Source organism: Eumetopias jubatus, unplaced genomic scaffold, assembly GCF_037043125.1.
Source record: "Eumetopias jubatus isolate StellerSeaLion01/CBP00866 unplaced genomic scaffold, mEumJub1_p1.0 scaffold_7, whole genome shotgun sequence".
NCBI lineage: Eukaryota > Metazoa > Chordata > Mammalia > Carnivora > Otariidae > Eumetopias > Eumetopias jubatus.
The window spans coordinates 33,111,849-33,133,311 of record NW_028274813.1 but is presented as its reverse complement, the minus strand read 5'-3'; the positions used below and the strand labels follow the sequence as shown (position 1 = coordinate 33,133,311).

Genomic DNA, 21,463 nt, shown 5'->3' with positions numbered 1-21,463 from the left:
GTCAATGGTCTCCCCACTAAAGTGGGGGCTCCTTGAGGAAGAAGTGATTATTTTTGAGTCATAGCTGAGTGAAAGGATCTCCATCAATACTAACTGCTCATTTCCAATCTCAGCAATATGGTACATGGATATTTCTTCTGTCCCCTACCCCAAGGGAGGTAAGTGGTATGTCAGGATCACAGAAACTGCAATATAAGCATGGCATATCTTTCTTCCTAGGAGATCAGTAATCATCATGGTAAATAATGACAAAAAATGTTCATATTAAAACAAACTCAATAATGCTGTTGAGCAGGACATAAAATCAATTTAAATCTGTAAGCAAAACATGAAGAATTCAAAGTAATTTGCTTTTGAGGAGTTGCTTTGGCTCATATTCCCAGATGGCCTAGGAGGCTTAGTCTCACCCTCCTTTGCTGCTATAAGTAGTGAGGAAAAATCGAGCAACACTAGGCCAGCAAACACAGTCTTAATCTGTCTTGCCAGAGGTATAAGCAGTCTCTGAAATTTGTTACTAGGTAAACTGCACAGGAAGGTGTGGGGGCTCTTCTAGTTGTAGATAACAAGCCAGGATGACTAGCTAGATTAGAACTGATGCAAGTGATGCTTGAAGAGTCAGCAGGTGTGAACACAGCCCTCTGAATCCAGCTGAGACCAATGGAAGCAGGAGTGGCTGAACAATTGGGGAGGTTGTTGGCAAACTAAGATTAATGGCCTTGGTCAGGAATCAAGTGTCCTGATTTCAGGGAGAACACTATGTAAGAACCTTGAGCTCTGCTCCTTAGAAGTTTCTCTGACCAAGGTCAAATGTATTGCTGTAGAGTTAATGGCATTTTAGTGTGACTGTTAAGTTCAAACTTGCTGTCACCGTTCCAGATTTGAGATGCTCTCCACAGTGAGACTCCAAGACCCCCGATCTCGGGGGAGGATGGGTGTGCAGAGGTCAATGGAAGTAGCGGCCCCGCTATAGGACACTCACTCTTTGTTGTAGTAACTATAGCACTGGTCACACGCACGAGTAGGGCTCTCTCTGCAGCCTTCCACCACCATTTTCTTAGTGGAGCAGGCACTGCACACTAGCCGGCCACAGCGTCGACAATGATGACGCCTGTTGAACTGATAAGTGTCATTGGGAAGAGAAAAAAAAGGGAGCGAGAGAAGGTGAGATTGCAGGAATTGTGAGTCTACCTGTCAACCCACTTATCTTTGGTATTAGTCACCTGTGACTTACTAAGAATACCAGGTGTTTGGGCTTCTATTGAGAAGGAACACCTAGTCCTTGCCTTGAAGGAGCTAACATTTAAAGGTATGTCTCAGATGGTGAGCAAAGGGGCCCAAGTGATGGGCAGTTTTGCAATAGTTCCTAACAACTTCTACCTGTCTGCAGAGGCAATGTGTGAAGACACAGCAAAAACAGTGGGTAAGAACTGACTTTCTCAGCCAATGCAAATCACACGTTTTCATGGCATTGATGATGATGAGAAAGTGTCCTTTTTTCAAAATGATTTCATTAGTACTGCCTCATTTCACTCTAAGAGGTTAACAGACATATTACACAACCTTCGCAGATGAGGGAGAAAGAGACACAGAGCAATCACATCATCGTTGTTCCCATCAGCCCTGAGCTAATGTGCCAGTCAGTACGGTGCTAAGTGTGGTAACATTTGTCATCATAGCTGGTCCTTATAGCTCCACGTACCACATAACATATCATCCCTAGCTTATAAGTGAGCATCTGAGACTGAAAAAGTCACACTGCTAATAAGAGGAAGAGCTGGGATTAGAACCCAGGTCCTCTGTCTCCAGAGTCAGTACATAAAACCACTACCAGGCCACCTGTCTTACAGCAAAAAGGGAGCTAGAAACAAGATCTCCTGGTGTTGGTCACTCCTGCTATGCCACTCTGCCTCTGTTTAGTCATGAGAATGGCAAAGATTTTAGAATTTAAGGCTACCTGAAGGTGTCTACCATCTGTCTGAATCCAGAAAATACATGTGGTTAGGTCAAAGTTAAACCCAAAGTCTTGGATTTGGTAGTTCTTCTGAAAATATCAATATCCTCTTGGGGACAGGAGGTGACTATAAACACTGGGCTCATGAACTGGTGGTTTCCTTTCACTTCCCCTGCAGACAAAGCTGGAGACCAACGCTGCTTACCATGGTGAAGCGCTCCCTGCAGCAGACCATGCAGATGCTCGCACTCTCATCGGGCACCCACTGATGCCTGCCAGGGGGTGCTGCTGGGGGGACGAACTCTGGTGGGGGCTGACTCTCTGGGAAGCTCCTCTCCCTTGGACTGGGAGAATGTGTAGTGGCGATACCTGGGAGTCAGAGCCAAAGTAAGAGTAAAAGGTGATCAATAGTTCAGCTAATAAACGAAGAAGGAATGAGAAAATCAGAATTTTACCATGTTTCAAACCCTACTGCAATAATACATTCAGCTAATGGTCATTAATGGCTGACTGCATCATAAAAAGAGAGACACCTGGACAGTGTGTCTCCTGATGGAAGCCACACAAACACCTATTAAATATGCTTACCAAAAAATATTAAGCCTGAATCAAATCAAGCTTCTAGAACTACCAACCAGTGTACTGGATATAGAGAGGACTGAGACCCAGACTGCAGGGTGGCCATCAATGAAATCTAGCACGTGGGAAGCTCTACAGGACAAATGAGCTAGTTTCCGCCACAGATAAAAAAGAGGTAGGGGAACCTAATTGATTAAAAGAGACCTGAGAGATATTTTAGCTAAATGCCATGTGTGGACATTATTTAGATTGATTCTAGAAAAAACAATTCTAAAAAAAATTAATGAGACAACTGGGGGAAATGTGAATGCTGACTGGATAGTTGGTAATAATAAGAAATCATTCGTTTTTAGGTACGATGATGATGTTATGGTTTTGTTTCACAAATATCCTTACCTTTTAGAGATATATACTGATATATTTATAAATAAAATCATATGAAATCTAGTATTTGCTTCAAAATAACCCGGTAGTGGCACAAGGGTATAATGGAACAAGAATGGCCATCGTGAGATGGTAATTATTGTAGTTGGGCCATAGGTATGTCAGACTTCAGTATACTATTCTACTTTTGTATATTGGAAAATGCCCACAATAAAAAGCTAAAAAAAAAAAAAAGTAAACCAAAGGTGCTCAGGCTGCCATATGCAGATGCATGAGGCTGTTCGTATACCTATAAGTCTGAGCCCTTCCCTCAAGTCTGCTGGTTACTGTAAAGCATGGCTAATTTTCAAAGTACGGCCATGAAATGCCACCATCTTTGCTTTATGCTATCTAAGGAAATTTCCTGTCACCTATCAGAGAAAGGTTGGCAGGTCACAGAAAAAGAGAACTGAAAAACATACTCTTTGCAGCGCCCATATATCTCCCCCCTGGAATCCCGTGCCCTTGACTGTTGGCAAAACAAACACTTGCTGAAGCTTCCTCTGAGGACTGTAGGCCATTGTGCAAGGGGCCAGGGACTGGGGGAGAAGGGGATTGCGAAAAGGAGTGATCAAGACACGGCTGAGGCCTTCAAGGAGCCTGCACCCTGTGTAGGTAACAGACATCAATAACGAACTTGCGGCAGAGGGCCAGAATGATCATGAGGACTGAATATATTTCATCCTCCCTATTAGCACAGTCTGTATTTGTGCATTTGCCCACCAGCCAAAATTTACTTGTAACCTCAAAATCAGTATTGGCAGTGCCTTTGCAGACATGGGCAGAGTGAATAATTTGAGACACCTGACATGCAGGTTCTCATCTGAGGATGAACAAGGTGATGTTCTGATTTCTTATTTCAGTTCTCATACAGAGGTGATGGGGGATGGAGATGGTAGGGGACAGCGTGGGGTGGTGAAAGAAGCTCTGGCTCTCGGGCAAGCTGGACAGGGTCTCAATCCTAAACTCTCATTAGGCACTCATTAATGGGTTTGCCTCAGGCAAGTCACTTTAACACTTCTAAACCTCTTTTCCTCTTTGGTAAAATAAAATAAAATCTACTAGGATGAACTGTTTTCAATTTCACTTTCAATCTAAGTGACAGACAGACACACACACACATATATTTTCCCTACGAGCAATGGTTCAGTATTTGCTAATTCAGTGTTTGCAGAGATCTTATAGAAATACTACTGCAAATAACGAGAATTGATTGTTAAATTTTCTGGGATATACAAAGCTGGAATGAACCAAAAATAAGAATATTGTAACTGGAAATGAAAAAAGAGGCAAAAGAATCAGAAAGTCAGAATTAGGCAAGTTTGAACTAAACCATGGATAACTCTCAAAACCTGTCCTTACCAGGAACAGCTGCAGCAGCAGCAGAGAACTCTGCCGACGGGGATCTAGACAAGGTCTCGAGGTCTGAAGCTTGACTGATTTCCTGGAGGTGAGTCACAGAATCTGGAGAGAGGGAAAATGCTGAAAAAATATCATCCTACCATAAGCATCTTTACTCACTCTGCTAGACATTTAATTTAAAGCCCTGTTGCTTTGCTGACTGTCATCCCATGATTCTGCCAGGTGTAAAAAGCCTGGTGGAGGTACTTCCAAGACAACAGCAAGCATGCTTCTTCAACGCCTCAAAAAGCAAACTATGTTTAGATGTTTAACTATGTTAAATAATGAAGTAGCTGTTAGGACTTTACAAAATAAATTTAAATACGCCCAAAGGGAAGTAGAAGACATTTAAATGAAGGCCCTGGAGGGTAGAGAGTAAGAAAAACAGAAAGCTGTCTGGGAATATCAGCCTGTAATGATTTCATTTTCTTCTTCTGGAAGAGGCTTGGCTCACATAGTAGTGGTATCTGATGTGACCCTGGGAACAATGCATGCCCTCAATATAGAATGATGGTACATAAGAGTCCACTGTGCCAAGGCCAGACAGAGACCACTCCCAGCATGTTTTGTTTCCCAAACCTTTATGTTTGCACGGTGGTAATCTACCATACTGTAATTCTGGTTAGCCTGCCACTCCCTCCAAGGACAAGAGGTCTCCTGTATAGCATAGAGCTATCTATATGGAAGTGCATTCCTTTCACTCTTGATCAACTCAAAATAATAAAAGAAGACAAATTATAACTAAGGATGTGGTACGGTGTTTCCTCCTCCAGGTGGAGCCGCCACTAGGATATTGGCAGTTACCTGATCGTTTCTCCCTCAGAGAGTATGGGAAGTCCAAGGCTTTTGCCGCATATCTGGAGAGCAGTGAGTCAACGTCATCCATGGTGAAGCCAATCTCCTGCCCGGCCAGCAGCTGGTGCAGAGTCTGCACAGCCACGGTGGCCCAATCCACTTTCATGTTCATGAGTAGCTGCTCCAGCATAAGGAGGGGGTTAGAGGACAAGTGGGAGTAGCTGGTCCGGTGTGGCTCAGGTAGGGTCAGCAGAACCTGTTTGTAGGGTAGATCCGCAGAGTAAAGAAAACAATCATTAGAACATTTCAGAAGGAATCCAAGGTTCTTACTGGGAGGGGGAAGGGGAGTAGGGACCAAAGGCACAAGGCCAACTACTAGGGCTGGCTAGTAGTCTTTCTGGAAGCAAGGCTGAACTCCTATTTCAATCTTTCAGGTGGTAATCAAGAAGTACTTCAGGTGAGAGGTTGGCTAACTTCCTCTGTAAGGGGTCAGATAATACATATTTTAGGTTTTATGGGCCATGAAGTCTCTGTGGCAACTATTTAGCTCTGCCAGTGGAGTGTGGAAGCAGCCAAAGGCCATATGTAAATAAATGAGTACACGAATTTATGTTCCAAAAGAACCTGACTCACAAAAGCAGGCTGAGGACTGGATTTGGCCCACAGGTGGCACCTCCAGGTATAGCTGATCTCTACCTGATCCTTAAAGCCACCATTCTGTCCATCTGAGGCTTAATTAGAATGAGCAATATAAGGTGATACCAGTAGGCTGCCTACACCTGGCACCTCCAGTGTCCTGGAGGTAAATGATGTCTTTACACTCCTAGAGACTGTTAGCACTAGGCTTGAAATATGTCCACTGGCTCTGCTCATTGCCAGTTTTCAAGGATTCCCATTTAGTTACAGTGCATCAAAAAAAAAAAAGAGTGCATCTTCTTTAGGAACATTTTATGTAGTTGAACTCTTAATAAGTGAGCCAGTGCTCATATTGATGGTTCTCCCAGCACTCGTTCTATTTGTGAGGTGAGTTCCATACTCATGAAGTGGTAGATATGACTGCCACAGAATCATTAGAACCGTGTCAGAGGGTCCCATTTCTCCCCAAACCCCCCTTCTCCAGATTACTTTCTCTAGCTTGTAATTTCTTCCATTAGTGTCTCCAAGGTTACACATCAAAGGTAAGGACCTCATTACCTAGAGAATTAACTCTTTTTTCTTTAGCATAGACTGGGTTATTAAGCAGTAGTTTGAAATCCTTACCTCAGAATCTCTTTGGAAAATAGCCAGGCCCTGTCCCAAGAGATTCAGTTTTAATTGATCTGGGGTAAGGGTCAACAGTTGTTTTGGTTTTTTTTTTTCCCCAAGTCCAGGTGATTCTACTATATGGTCTGCATTGAGAACACTGATCTAGAAGATACCAGGGAAACCACAGAGAGAACCTAAGAGGACCATGTAGAATTCACTCTGGAGACAAGGCAGTAAGAGAATGACAACTCCTAAGGGATGAAAGAGTGGGCTGCTGGATAAAGGTTTTATATAGCATAGGCCAAGAATGGCAGAAGTCTTGGAGAAGAGCCATTGAAAGGTTAAGTTCTGAAGCGGGAGCTGGGCCGGCGGTCTCTCCTCCAGGTATGCCCTCCCAACTACCCCCCTTCTTTCCTGACCTTGGATCCCATGTAGAGTGCCTGGATTTCACGGCGTCGGACAGCAGTCAGTTCTCCGTAGAAGTGCGTGGTGAGGTAGTTGGCCAGGAAGTGAGAAGCGGCCAAGCTAGGATGCTGGTTGAGGGATTGCTCTGTGACCTCAAGGCACATTGTGGGATCAGGAATTCTTTGCAGGAGCTGTTGTAAGAGAAGGGTAGAGGAGAAAGGTGAAAGCCCATAAATAACTCAGGCCAGCCTTATTTTATTTGGGAATGGAACATTTAGGTTTATTAGTTTTGGACTAATCCCTTCTCTGTACTTTTTCTTTCACCACCCTTGCAGCTTCACAAATGATGACTTTAACCAGAGTTTAGCAGAATCCTGGACCCTGCTGACCATCAGGCGTTAAAGGCAGGGCTAGGCACCTTCACTGAAGAGGACTACAATCATCTTGAGGCCAAGAAGGACATGAAGCAGATCTGAGATTGCAAATGCTCTGCGTGGTATTTAGCATGAACAAAGCCATCTGATTTGACTAACCTTTTTGTCTTATCCCAGAAGAAAAATGGAAAGAGATAGAGGCTTACTTGCAGAGCCTTTTCATGATCTCCTCTTTCTAGAAGGTGGAGAAGATGCTTCTGATGTAGGCTGATTAAATGCTCTCTTGGAATTGGGTAGAGGCAGCCCCACTCCTCACACAGTCCATATTCCTGGAAGGAAACACACATGGCTTCAATCCCTTTGAATCACTGGCCTTGTCACACATCCAGCTTTTGCCTGATTTTTCTCAGCAGTGTTGAGTCTGCTAAAGCCCCAGGAAAGTTTGGGTAACTGCTGATGGGAACTTTACTCTGGGATTAAAGTGGGCTCATAAACTCAAAGGACTAGAGTGGCAAGGGAGTTATGAAAATATCAAAGTAGCTTGATGATTAATGATATCACTTTCCTCTGAGATTTAGCATAAAAAAGAAACAGATGACATGAAGTCACTGACACTTCATGTCAGCCCTGGGGAGATATTAAGGAAGTGGGGAGGACTAAGATTGTCCAAAGGAGACAGTGCCGAGTAATGGACAGAACTGTTGAATCAGTATATTGTACGATGAAACTAATATAACACTAATGTCAATTATACTGGAATTAACATAAAGAACAAAACAAAACACAAAGGAGATAGTGCGTACTCAGCTCTGTTGCCATATGAATGTGCAAGCCCAGTGTTGCCAAACTTCAAAAAACCAAAAAAAATTTTTTTAAATTAAAAAATTTCCCTATTTTAAAATGTTGGCAATGAAATTAACATGAAAAAAATCAAAATTCGGCAGACCAATATTGCATGGGCCAAATGTACATGCTAGGCATTGGATTCTGTCCATGTCCCTGTTTGCTACTCCCCACCCCCAATTTGTGAACCTTGGATTAAAGTTTCAGCGAATGGAATTCCCAAGGCTTTGCCCGAATATTTTAATATGGTGCCATCTGGAATGCCTTCCCCACAACTCTGCCTGGGGCTACCTTGTTCAGGATGCTTCTTTGTTTCTCAGGCTACATCAGGTGCCCTGCCTGTACTCCCACCACAATCTGGGTTTACTTCTGTCACTTGATATATCGCAATCATCTAGGGATGTGTGCCATATCACCCCTCTTTCCAAAATGTGAGCCACACAAGGTCAAGGACTAAGCTTAGTTATCTTTGTTTTACCACCATCTACTACAGTGGCAAATAATACATGGTCAATAAAGGTTTCTTCGATGCATGAACATCTGAATGAGCACATCCACATTTTGAACTATGGTATATTGGCTCCTTAAAGAATAAATAAAATTCTATTTAGCACTCAAATGTTCAATAAACATATGAAAAGACATTCAAGGTCATTAGTAATCATGTAAATGTAAATTCAAACAGTAATGAGATACCATCCTACTGGCACAAAGGGAAAAGTTGGACAATATCAAAAGCCGTAACGATATGGAGTAACAGGAACTACAAGTGTACTAATCTTAAGAGCAATTTGCAATGTCTCAGTAATGGTGAGGATGCTCATGCCTGATGATTCAACAATTCCACCAGTAGCTCTACATTCTGTACTCAGTGTAGACGGTGTAGGGTGATAGTACAAACGCATCCATTGTATTATTCTCTACACTTCTCTGTACGTTGGTAAATTTCACACACACAAAAAGAAAAAAGAATGTGATGTAGTTACCAAAAAAATGTGGACACTAATACGCGGAAAGGGGTCTACACAACCAGGTAAGGAGGTGCAACTCTGAGAAGGGGAGAAAGGGGAATACCACTCAGGAAAATAGTACCTTTGCTTCTAAAATCATGTTCATGACAGTTGATGGGTCCTCAATGCAACAGTTCCTCAGGCTCTGCCAGTCACACCACACTGGGGTAGCCTGCAAACCTAGAATCTAAGGAAAGACAGGAAGAGCTATCAAACCACATTGCAGCTTCCCCCTCCATGAACAAGTCATCGGAGTTTCCAGGGATGGGCCACCCCTAGGTTTCTGTCCCAAAGTCAAGCTGTCAAAACTTGCCAGGAGAGAGGAAGAATTAAAGCAAATGAGGCAAAGACTGGAAAGGTGAGTGAACATATCTAAGAGGCATCCTCAGGGAGCAAAGGTTGAGCAGGGAGGCCAGGACTGGGGCCTTTCACTTATGAGAGCAATTCTCAGAGGCTTCTGTGCTTCATAGCTTGTTCAATCTCCTCGGGTCACTTGTCCCATGCTCCTCCATCTTAAAAACTCTACCCAAGATATTCTTCCAGCTTGAATGCTCCATGGGATTGCCCTTCATGCAAGCATTTTAGCTCTGCATGAAAAGTGCTGAGGAAGAGTGGAAAGCATATCTTTCTCATCTGCTATCTTTACTTGCTCTGCTGGGTCTCTGGACTCTGTTTGGTTCCAAGTACACATGGAAAAATTAGCATAAACTATATACTTGCTATGTAGCCATACCACCTAACTCTGTCTCCCTGGGCCTCTTGATCTTGAATATTAACACACATCCCCAAATAATCTTTCATTTTTAAACTGTCACTTCCACGCAGCCTTTCAAAATGGCTCTTGAAATTTAAAACCATCTTTAAAAAAGACACAATAGAGATTAAGCTCTATAAGAACTCTTGAACAACAAGGAACACATAACAGACATAAAACATGCACAAAACTCAAGTATACATGTGAAAGAGGCTTTGTGGACTGTTACTACTATCCTTGTCTGATGCGTACATACTTAAAATTACCAGAGGAAAGTAACATAGGAAATAGATATAAGGTCTCCCTTTGTTGTTCACCTAAAAACAGAAGCCAGATGCAGAAAAAAAGCCAGGCCCAGATTGTCTGTTTCTTAAAATCCAGCATCAAGTGAGAACAGGCTGGAGTTGGTAACACAGTGGGAAGCCTATTTCCTTTCTCCTGATGCTGGGAGCCATACCTTCTGATACACCTGCAGCTCTGCCAGCTTTCTCTGTAGCTCACGCTTTAGTCCATCTTGGACAGTCGTGTCTGAGATGCAGTATGCCAGGATCTCCAAGCACCACTCCAGGGGCCACCTGTCTACAAACTGTAGGGTTAGCCGACTTCGCAGAGACGCGTCCTTCACAGGGAACAGGAACTGCCAACCTTCTTTGTCTACAAGATGAAAAGATGCCCAGAGGTAGCAAGCTTGGCACTGGAAGAGCTCAAGAGTCCAGGCTACTCCTTAGAAAAGGGCTTTGTCCAATTTCATCAAACAGGAGCTTGGAGGATCCTTAAGATCCATCTGACTTTAATTAATTTTTATACTTGGAACCATTATATGAAAAGGACAAATGCTATATGCCTGTATGTTTCTCTTTTTGCAAACTTAATCACAGTCATGAGACTTTCTGAAAAGAGAGAAAAGGAGAAAGGAGAGGAAGAAAAAGGAAGAAAGGGAGAAGGAAGGAATGGAGAAAGAAGAGCTAGAAAACACATGAAACTCTCCATGTTTTGTACTGCATGGATAGCACTGGGTCAGACTCAGCTTGTAGGTGGAACTTTTAGTTTTCCCTGCAATTTCCACTCTGTGCCATATAGAACTCCTTGAAAGTTATTTCAGGTAAACCAGTTTCACTCCCTCCATGCCCTCTGTCATTATTACTTAGTAGATCTTTCTTTCCTACACCCATTTCACAGATCTGAAAATAGACTCAAAGCAATTAAGATTGCACAGCCAGTCAGTGGATTTCTCCACATTTTCCAGGAGGGAGTTTCTTCTTTCTGCAGGGCAGCTATGCCCCCCGCCTGAGAAGCCATTTCCTACGGCCTGCCCAACTCTTGGGCCCCCCGCCCTGAGTGGAGTGTTACAGGTCATTGCTCTCAACTCCCCTGAAAGCTCTTTGGGAGCTTTTATTTTTTTTAAGTGCAAAAAGTGGTTTTATTAAAGCACGGGGATAGGACCTGTGGGCAGAAAGAGCTGCCTCATTGGGACCTTTTAAAATAGGGGTAGTCAAACAGGCCTACAGTCTGTTTTTGGGTTTTTTAAAGATTTTATTTTTAAGTAATCTTTACACCCAATATGGGGCTTAAACTCACAACCCCGAGATCAAGAGTCGCATGCTCCACTGAGGGAGCCAACCAGGTGCCCCCAGTCTGTTTTTACATATAAAGTTGTATTAGAATATACCCATTCTCATCTGTTTATGTATCATCTCTGGCTGCTTTCATTCTATAAAGGCAGAGTTGAGTAGTTGCAATGGAGACTGTACGGTCTCCAAAAGTCAACACTTGCCTGAATTCCATCTTGGGCTTCTGGGGGGTTGGTTTCAGATATTTGTAGTTTATAGAATTTTCTAGTGATTCTGATATGCAGTGTTGAGGATACTGGCTATGAGTGCCTGTTCTAAAGTTAGATGGAGGATGCCTGGATGGCTCAGTCAATTAAACATCTGCCTTTGGCTCAGGTCAAGATCCTAGGGTCCTGGGATTGAGTCCTGCATCGGGCTCCCTGCTTAGCTGGGAGTCTGCTTCTCCCTCTCCCTCTGCCCCTCCCCGCTGCTCGTGCTCTCTCTCTCAAATAAATAAAATCTTGAAAAAAAAAAAAATAAAGTTAGACGGAGTGGGGTTCTAAGCTCTGCTCCACCACTTATCCCGGGCAAGCTTCCTATCCTCTGAGCCACAGTCTCCTTTTAATATGATGAGATTACAATGGCAGCTTTCTCTAGAGTTACTGTGGGGATCAAATGTGATAATACACTCATTGAATGCTCAATGTTATTACCACCAGTGAAGGGCGAGGCATAGCCTTCTGCTTACCACATGCCGTGGCACAGCTCAGGACCGCATCTTTTATGTTGCTCAAGTCATCCATGTCTCGCCCATACACTTCCGTGAGCTGAAGGGCTTGGAGCCAATCTCTGGCCACCAGGGCTTCCTCGAAGGCTTCAGTGAGCACATCTAGGGCACTGGGAGAGTGTAGGCCCAGAAGGACAGTAGAGAGACTGGCCCGGCCACAGAGACTCCTTGCCAGGCTCTGTCCCTGCTCGTTGGACCGTCGTAGCGGCTCCCAGGCAGCCAGGAGGGAGGCCTTGAGCATAGGGAACTGTTCTAGGAGGCGCTCACACTCCTGGGCTACCTGCTCTGCACTCAGAGGCACCTCCCTGCGGCCACGAAGCTCCTTCCATGACAAGCTGGGCTTGGCGAGCTTTAGCCCCTGGGAAGCCCCCAGACAGGCCACTGTGGCCAGCAGCTTTGAGCGGGACTTAAGGAAGGCCAAGGCAGAGGATGTAAGGGCTGGGAGTGATGAATCCCTTGGGGAGGAGTGCGGCCTTCTCTCCAATGTGGAATTCCCAGTTGGCTTTGCGGGGCTCAATGTAGAAAGTGGGAGGTCCTCCAGGCAGTGGGAGGTATGTAGCTGGACCAGGACGCCCAGGTGGGTCAGAAGGGATGACGTTTGCTGGCTTTGCCGGGAAGAGCACAGGGCAAGAGGCTCACAGCAGCAGTTAACGATGACCTTTGGCACACTTAGGCTGAGCCCCTCTCGGGCCAGAAGGGCTGCCAGCCTAGAGGGAGAGAAGCAGAAGATGTGCAAGACCTGAGTACATAGGCATATTACCCAAGCTCGGAATTTCTTTGTTTATACAATCAAATGTAAATGCAGGGTCTTTAATTGTTACTCTTGCTCTCCCTCTTTTCTCCCCACACGAACAGTAGCCTATTAGACACACTGCTCTGCTCGTGCTTTTTCACTTGATAACCTATCTGGGAGATCTGTCCACATCCCTCTGCAGAGACCCCCTCATTCTTATTTACGTCTACATAGTATTCCATTATGGGTTGACCCATAATTTTAGTCTTCTATTACTGAAGTAGATTTTTCTTATCTGTTTCTATTACATATAAGGCTGTAACAAAACGACTTTATATATATATAATTTTTCATGGGTCAGTAAAGCCACAGGATAAATTCCCCAATGTGGATTGCTAGGTCAAAGGGTATACAAACTTGTTTTTTTTAAATAAATATGGACAAATGGTCTTCCCACAGGGGCTGTACCAATTTATATCCCACCAGCAATCTATGAGAATGCTTGTTTTCGTATAGCGTAGCCAACTGAGTTATCCAATTTTTGGACTTTTGCGTATTCATAAATGAAGATTCACCCCTTAATTTTATGCTTGTAATATAAATGTTGTGAGAGGTGGCAAAACAGAAAGACATGAGGTGAACTGAAATTGAATTTTAATGTAGCTGTGTAAGAATAAATGCAAATTAAGGGAGAAGTCTGGAAGAAATCCCCACTCTCTGTACTGAATTCAAGCACAACCCCACTGAGCCCTGGCATTCCTTAATGAAACAAAACAGATAGGAAGGCCCATCTGTGCTTGACTCCCGCAGAGTAGCTCCTACCTGTCTGGGGGAACTTGTCGCTCAAGCAGGAGGTGTGACACAAGTTGGGAAGAGCTCTGTTGCAGGAGAACAAATGGATTTCCTACCTTGACCTCCAAGTGATCTGCAAAGATAAAGTGACTTTTGTTTTCACCACTGACTGCAACAGCTCAGACGCCTGTTTCCCAGAATTAATAACAAAGAGTAATGTCAAGATGAAGACTACATTGAGGGGCACCTGGTGGCTCAGTTGGTTAAGTGTGTGCCTTCGGCTCAGGTCATGATCTCAGGGTCCTGGGATTGAGCCCTGCATCAGGCTCCCTGCTCAGCGGGAAGTCTGCTTCTCCCTCTCCCTCTGAGCCCCCACCCCCCGACTCGTTCTCTCTCTCTCACTCTGCTCTCTCTCAAAAAAACAAAAACTAAAACAAACCACACTTAGGAAAAAAAAAAAAAGACTACATTGAGAGCCCTTCTGTTGATACTTTCTATGTAAAGGGTATTCTCGACATGACCCTGACTGCAAGTTTACACCTTACTATGCTCTAAAGACTTCCAACCACAGACAGACTTTAGTGGGTAGGTCTAGCCACAAACAGCTCATCCTGCTCTCTTCAACATGACTAAAGTGCACGCAATACTCGCTCTGTGGAGTCAAGTAAGAACCTGGCCCTCATATCAGAGACGATCTTCTCTGGTTCTCAAATCCATGATGGTCTGAGAGGTACTTTTTGTCATTAATGCAATCAAAATTTATCAAGTACTCCCATGTGCTGTACAGCTGTACTAGGCAGTGGGGAGACAAGGATGAAAACACAGAGATGAGTAAGAAAGGATTCTAGAAATCTAGTGTTCTTGGCTATTGCTGTACCCAGAACCTCTCTCTCTCTCTCTTTTTTTTTTAAAGAGAATGGGAGCTGGGGCAGAGGGAGAGACTCTCAAGCAGGATCCATGCCCAGCGAGAAGCCCGAATCAGGGCTAGATCTCACAACCCTCAATCATGACCTGAGCCTAAACCAAGAACCAGACACCCAACCAACTGAGCCATGCAGGTGCCCCGGTACCCAGAACCTCTTTAATTGTGAACATTTCCTCTTCCCTGCTCTAAACACTGGGCCAGTCATGACTCCATCTCCTCTTTCTTGCTACTCACCAGGCTCAGAGCTCAAGCTCCGAAGGAGAACTGCAGCCATGGTGCTGCAGTAACTGAAAAAGGTGCCCATGTAGTCAGTCTGTCTGCTGCCTGCTGGGGTCTGTTTGCCCAAGTTCTTCTGAAGGAGCTGAGTCTGGATGTGCACAGGGTGGGCCTCTGCCTCTGGAGCTTTCTGGGCTGCCTGCTCCACCAGCGAGGAGAGTGGAGTACTCCTGGGCTCTGGAAAGAGTTACGACAGGAGAAGGGATGGAGGCTTTAGTCTGTGCTTCCAGCTTTGGATCAATGGGGCCTCCTTTAGCTTAGGTGCTGCACTTACAAGGTAACTATAAAATCCTACGTTGGTTGCCTGTACAAGTGATTCTCAGGCAGGAAGAGCTTTGAGTCTGGAAATATCAGGGTGGATAGTCCTATTTTTACCCCAGTGTCTATGGGGTGGAATGGCTTTATGAAGAGCACAGTAATCTTTTAGGGAAGGTTGTTCAAAATTTACTAAGTACCTTCTGGGTGTAGCCCTCATTGAGAATCAGAAAGATGTATCAGCTAATGGAGCATTAAGCATCCCTTCACTTGAGTGGTGGGGAAACACGTGGAGTTAGCTGTGAGACATGCCCTGGCTAATGAGGGGGCCACAAGAGCCCAGTTCCAGAGTCCTCAGCCTCTGCTCTTAAGTGCTCCTTCACTCCCTGTTGTTTCCTCTCCCCAGGTCAGCCCTCATTTGCTGCCATGCAGTCGGGCCTGTACCTGGCAGTTGTAGGGCCTCTCTCAGCGACTGGAGGACCTGATCCAGCTGCTGCGAGAGGGTGGCATGGCTGGCCACATAGTCCTCGGTGAGGCTAGGCCAGCACATCTGAAGCAGCTCAGCAATGCTGTACCGCAGAGGGCCCACTCCTTTTTCTTCTACACTCTCTGTGGAAAGCAAATGAGAAAAAATGAACTCTGATGCTGACCTAATGTTCCAAGTCCAGGAGCAAAGAGAAAAAGGGAGAAAAGCAGCTCACCTGATTTAGTCTGTCCAGCTGATGTAAGGGAATAATTCAGGATCTTACTGATCTGCTGAAGAACAACTGGAAAACCTCGAATGCCATCTGCATTGAGGAGGATGCGGTCTAGCCGACGACCTGGAAATGGATTGAAGGAAGAGGGAATGCAGAAAAAATCAGGCATGTTCAAAGACTGATACTCAGTCCTGCAATTACTTGTAATATTTTTTCTTCTCCAATGTTAAGGAGGAAACGTAGGTTGTGCCGTTTTGGGTGACAACCAGCTTAACCAGGCTTATTCCATGCCCGAGGTTCCAGAGCTAGCTCCAGCATGATGCCTCCACTGCCAAGAGCAGCAGACCCAGAATCTCTGGCACTCCTAATGGAACTGCTGTCCCAAGCCAATCACTTCTTGTGAATTTGCCCTGGTTGTGTCCTCAGCTGAGAACCTGAGCTGGGATTGTATTTGTTTTCTCTCTTTGCTTAAAGTGACATCTCAACACCCTGACTAGACTATGAACAACTTTATGGACAAAGATTATTCCTTATATCTCTCCTGTACCCCCTATACTTCAGATAATCTGGAAACACAATAGGTACTAAATTCCTAACTGATTGACATGAAGCCATTTCTGCTATTCAGCCATTCAATCTGAATAGTATCTCCTTTCATCTTCAAATATGAGTACTAGACGAGGAAATTGTGTGATAAAAACAACATTGCATATGCCCCAGTATACTTTCTAAGGACCATGTGAACATTAAAGGACATTTTAACCAACAGTTCAGAAGTGATTTGTAGAGGTGTGCAGAAAAGAGGTACCACAGCAGGCCTGTGACTGCTATCCTTAGAAAGTCTTGCTTGCCAGGTTGCCATTGGTTGGCAACTGCAAACCTGACTGGTAAATGGTTTCTGACATTGATACAAAGTGCCGAAAGTGATGAGAGTGGCAGGCTGTGCCTAAACTGTGTACAATGTGGTTTATGCTGAACACCTGCTTCCCTTCTGAGAGTCTAGAATTTTGGTACATGCCGGGCAGAGATGGCCCCCCCATAAAAGCCTTGGGCACTGAGTCTCTGATGAGCATCCTTGTACACACTTGTCACAACTATTGTTGGAGGAATTAAGCACAACCCTGTGTGACTCCACAGGGAGAAGACTCTTGGAAGCTATGCCTGGTTTCCTTCAGACTTTTTCCCATGAGCCTTTTCCCTTTGCTGATTTTGTGGCATATCTTTTTGCTGAAATAAATTTTAGCCATGAGTATGACTATATGCTGAGTTCTGTAACTTCTCCTAATGCATCATTGAACCTAGCATAACCTATTCACCATTCCTCTCTCCATATTGCTGAGAGAGGTGTGCTGTTTCCAGTGTTTGGTCTGTGTATCAAGGAGGGGTGGAATAGAACTTTTCATAATTCTTTCTTCACATTCCTCTACCTTCATATACCGGATTCCTCCAAGAATTCCATATACACGTTCTGGGACATTATTAACCTCAAGATACAATCCTCCCTCTAGTGTGATCCATAAAATATTCCCTTATGCCGGGTTAAGACTGTTCCACGTTTTAGGTTAAGTGGGGTTCACTCTGGCAGGCGCATGCAGTCTACAGGCACAATTTCAATTTATACAGTTTTTGAATATGTATTTCTTCCTTGAATTTATCTATAAACCAGAAAAGAATTTCCCTAAATGACTGCAGATTGCCAAGTCTAGTAAGAAGGTAAGAGTCTCAGATTATATTTAAATCACCAGATTGGACAGGAGGAAATTAACTAATACTCCTTTCTCCCTATCCCCTCCTTCCCTAGTAAGCATTTTCTTCTTATTATAACTTATAAAACATCTCAGAAACCCATCCCCTCATTTGAGGATGAAGGAATAAAGCTAAAGAAGCACACTCACCCCGGCTCTCAAGGCTAATGTTCAGACGTCGTTCGGCTGTTTCCAAGAGCTGCTTGCAGGTTTTCCAGAGCTGGCACTGAGAGCAAGCGAGGTCAAATGCAGCCATGGCAGGGGGACTGAGGTCCTCCAGAACCTCTTTCAGAGGAGCAGTGGGCTCCACCAGGGTACTGCTTATCCAAAAGTCCTCCTGGAGCGTGGGGATGGGTTCTCCAGAGGTACTGAGTAGCTTGTCAGTCACATCAGAGATGGAGTAAAATACCATCCCTGGACACCCAGCAGTGGAGTAAAAAGCAAGAGGTTAACATGATTCTCACTACCACTTTTATTTTGAAAAGTAGTTACTTAAAAAAAAAAAAATGTTTGAGATCCTTCTGCACCAGATATCTTCTCTACATATTAGCACCATCATTATAGCCTGCTCTATGGACTCAAAACAGTGTTATGGAAAGGCAGACCCAGAGAAACTCAAAATGGTCAAGATGATCAGGGGCTTCTTCCCAATGGGATCTAAAGGTAGGTTGAGAAAGAACGAGGTGTATTTGTATGTGTTAATCAGAAACGATCTCTAAAACATGGTACTAAAAAAAAAAGGTAGAAAACAGGACTTAATTGTTAAGAACCCATTTATATTACAAACAAAAAAGATGTGCAGATATTCTTTTGAAGAGGTATAGAAAACTTCTGGGAGAATGCAGAAAGAACAATGTGTGATGGTACTCGATATGTGGAGCCTAGACCAGTAAGAGATGTGGAAATGTGGGGCAGGATTCCACTTTCAAAGAATCATGAAAGGATGAGCTTCTGCAGTGCAGCCAACGTTGGGCATTAACACCTGTGAATCCTAAGCCACCAGTGTTATACACAACTTTTTCACTTTACAGAAAAGTGAAGTCATACGCTTTATCCCGGAATAATTACATAGGAAGGAAATAAACTCCCAACCATTTCCCCAAAGCCCAAGCTAGTGGCCATCAAAACACGTGGGGGAAACAGCATTCACACCCTCCAGTTTAAATCCCACAGGACAAGCTGAACGGAGTAGCTCAAGTGGCAGGGATGGGACCACCAGGGCCAGGGAAGTTGGGCACAGCTAGAAACGGACTCTGCATGTGTCAAGACTGCTATTCTTCAAGGCAAGTGTCCTGCTCTGGATTTTTGCTCACCTGCATGAGGAACCTATGATTTGGGTGGCTGTTCCCCCGACCCCCTCCTCCCCCAGCTACCTCCCCACCTATGGTGGCACCTGCTGCTGCAGCATTGCCAATGGCCTGTAGTGTGGAACGGCCACTGCCTGTTCTTCGAATGGTGCTGCCGCTGCCATCGGAGTTCTGGTTTTCAATCTTGTGCTCTACCCGGGACAGCTCCTGGATCACCTCCTGGTAGCGCTCCATGAACATCAGTTCCCCTGAGCTGGGCGAGGACTTCAGGTTGAACATGAACACCACCTGTCACAGGAGGAGGAGGAATGGGGGTTGTGCTGGGTCCGCTGAGTTAGGGAATCTAGAGACATGAGATCTTGCCTAGCATGTCTCAGGGCCTGAGACATCTGCTTTGGAAGCTTGTGAGATCACCTAATGTTAGAAGAATAGATCAAACATAGAAATAATACATGAAAGTCAGCAAGAAAGCCACCACGGTCCCAAAAGAAAAGAGGCAAAAGATGTAAATAGTTTCCAAGAAAAAATGCATACGATTAATTACGTATGACTAATATATAGACGAAAAATGTTTTCCCTTACTAGTAATCCAGGGAATTTAAGTAACATTAATACCACTTTGCATCTACCACAATGACAAAGTAAAAATAAACCCTCATGGAGTGGTGGTAGGATGAACTGTCAAAATTCTTTTTGAAAGACAATCTACAAAGCTTTAAAAATGTTTTTATTCTTTGACTTAGTAATTTTTATGAGAAACTCTCTTAAGGAAATAATTCAAAAGACTTAATGCCCAAAGGTGCTAATCTACAAGGTTGAAAAGAATCTTATGTTGAGTAGCAGGGGAATGGTCAAATGCACCTACTCGATCAGACTACTGTGAGGTCACTAAAACCAATTACAAAGCAAATGCAAAAAAGGCACTAAATAAGGTTTTAGACTCAAAATAATTTTGGCTATATAGAAGTCATTCATAACTTGGAAAAATATTGGCAAAATATACTTTACCTTTAATATCGGCTGTTCTGGACAACAGGGTTAATACTTAATATTTTTTTGTATTTTCTTGTAATACTCATGACTTATTCTATAACCAGGTTAAGAAAATAGGGATTTTTACTAAAAAAAGAAAGAAAGAAAAGAAAAAATCTAAAAAAAAGGGGGGTGCCTGGGTGGCTCAGTCGTTAAGCATCTGCCTTCGGCTCAGGTCATGATCTCAGGGTCCTGGGATCGAGCCCCACATCAGGCTCCCTACTCAGCGGGAAGCCTGCCTCTCCCTCTCCCACGCCCCCTGCTTGTGTTCCCTCTCTCCCTCTCTCTGTTAAATAAATAAATAAAATCTTAAAAAAAAAAAAAAAAGAAAGGAAAAGAAGATCAAGGTCCCAGAAAAAGAAGAGGAGGTGAGGATTTTAGGAATAAAGGCTTGGCGTGGGGGGAGGGTGGCCCCAGCTGAATTCCTCTCTGGATTTGGGTGTAAAAAGGTTGGCAAGGGTCCTGTTCTCCCACAGAGGGTCAGAACCATCATTATCATTTAAGTTTGGGATCTAAAATGATCAGAGGAAGTTGAACAAAGATTCTTCCGCCACCTAGATTTCTCCTCAATTTATTCCTGAACAACTGAACTCAAATGAAAAAAAAATTCTGACCTATGTGTTAAGGGATCAGCACAAGTGTGATAAAAATACCAGGAGAGTTTTAAAAACCAGAAGAGTAGGTTTTTATGCCATTAAATTTAAGCAATTTTTAGTAGAGGATTCTTCCATTTCTCACAGCTTGTACATAATCCTCTTAACATTCCCATGAGGTAGGACAAGCAGGTATTATATTTAACTCCAATTTTCAAATGAGGATATGGAATTTCAGAGAGGGTAAGAGTCTTTCTGACTTTTATTTCTTGTGCTTTTTCCTATATAACATGATGAACATTCTAGTTTGGTAGTCCCCTATACTTCTTGTATAACGAATTAGCATTGTAGTTATTATTAAAAATTGTTTGCATCATGATTTTTACCTATATAAAAACACGTATGTGTTCACAGAAGGAGTACAAGGAAAGACACAAAAATATTTCACTGTTTTGCAGTGGTGGCATTGTGGCTAAATACTTTATCTTGTTAAAACACTGTTTCTGTTAAGAAATGATTCAATAGCTTAAATCTCCAGGATGAATCCTGAAATTCACAATGCTGAGGACTGGGCCTTGAACATGGAAATTTCCCTGTTGCTCCTGCTGGATGTGGCCCCTCAGGTGCTCCTGAGGCTCTGGTTGCACATGCACCTAGCTTTACCTGAGGCCCAGTGGGGCCCCGACAGCTACAGGCTGCCTTAGTATTCTTTACCAGGACAAGGCATGGCCTGGTGGCTAACACCTACCACACAGGTGCTCTCCTTACCTGGTGGGCTTCTGCAAAGTTCCCCCGGAGGATGCAGGATGCCAGCAGTGACTCAGGTGAGGAGAACATCATGGGGATGAGTGAACTTTGAGATTGGGGCTGCAACCGGCCATCCAGCTCATTCCTTCCAGATGAAGCATTCAGACTTCCCTCTGTGGGGGCCAAGGAAGCAACAGAAATTGAGGAAAAACTATACTGCTGGCACCTCCCACCAAACTCTTA

General features: G+C 44.0%; 1 protein-coding gene across 3 annotated transcripts in view; it reads right to left on the bottom strand.

Annotated features, from left to right (window-relative positions):
* Positions 1–21,463, bottom strand: part of ZFYVE26 (zinc finger FYVE-type containing 26) — a 62,916-nt gene that overhangs the window by 20,896 nt on the left and 20,557 nt on the right. For 2 of the 3 annotated variants that reach the window (XM_028122445.2, XM_088024568.1), the window contains 16 exons: positions 21,242–21,393; positions 18,935–19,136; positions 17,692–17,955; positions 15,800–15,919; positions 15,543–15,707; positions 14,802–15,020; positions 13,673–13,775; positions 12,079–12,824; positions 10,238–10,434; positions 9,109–9,213; positions 7,380–7,502; positions 6,814–6,990; positions 5,159–5,405; positions 4,316–4,435; positions 2,157–2,320; positions 980–1,116 (listed from right to left, as the gene is read on the bottom strand). In XM_028122445.2, coding sequence (XP_027978246.1) covers positions 980–1,116; positions 2,157–2,320; positions 4,316–4,435; positions 5,159–5,405; positions 6,814–6,990; positions 7,380–7,502; positions 9,109–9,213; positions 10,238–10,434; positions 12,079–12,824; positions 13,673–13,775; positions 14,802–15,020; positions 15,543–15,707; positions 15,800–15,919; positions 17,692–17,955; positions 18,935–19,136; positions 21,242–21,393 — 3,241 coding nt within the window. The remainder of the gene's footprint in view (positions 1–979; positions 1,117–2,156; positions 2,321–4,315; positions 4,436–5,158; positions 5,406–6,813; positions 6,991–7,379; positions 7,503–9,108; positions 9,214–10,237; positions 10,435–12,078; positions 12,825–13,672; positions 13,776–14,801; positions 15,021–15,542; positions 15,708–15,799; positions 15,920–17,691; positions 17,956–18,934; positions 19,137–21,241; positions 21,394–21,463) is intronic. The other variant, XM_028122559.2, reaches the window with a different exon arrangement.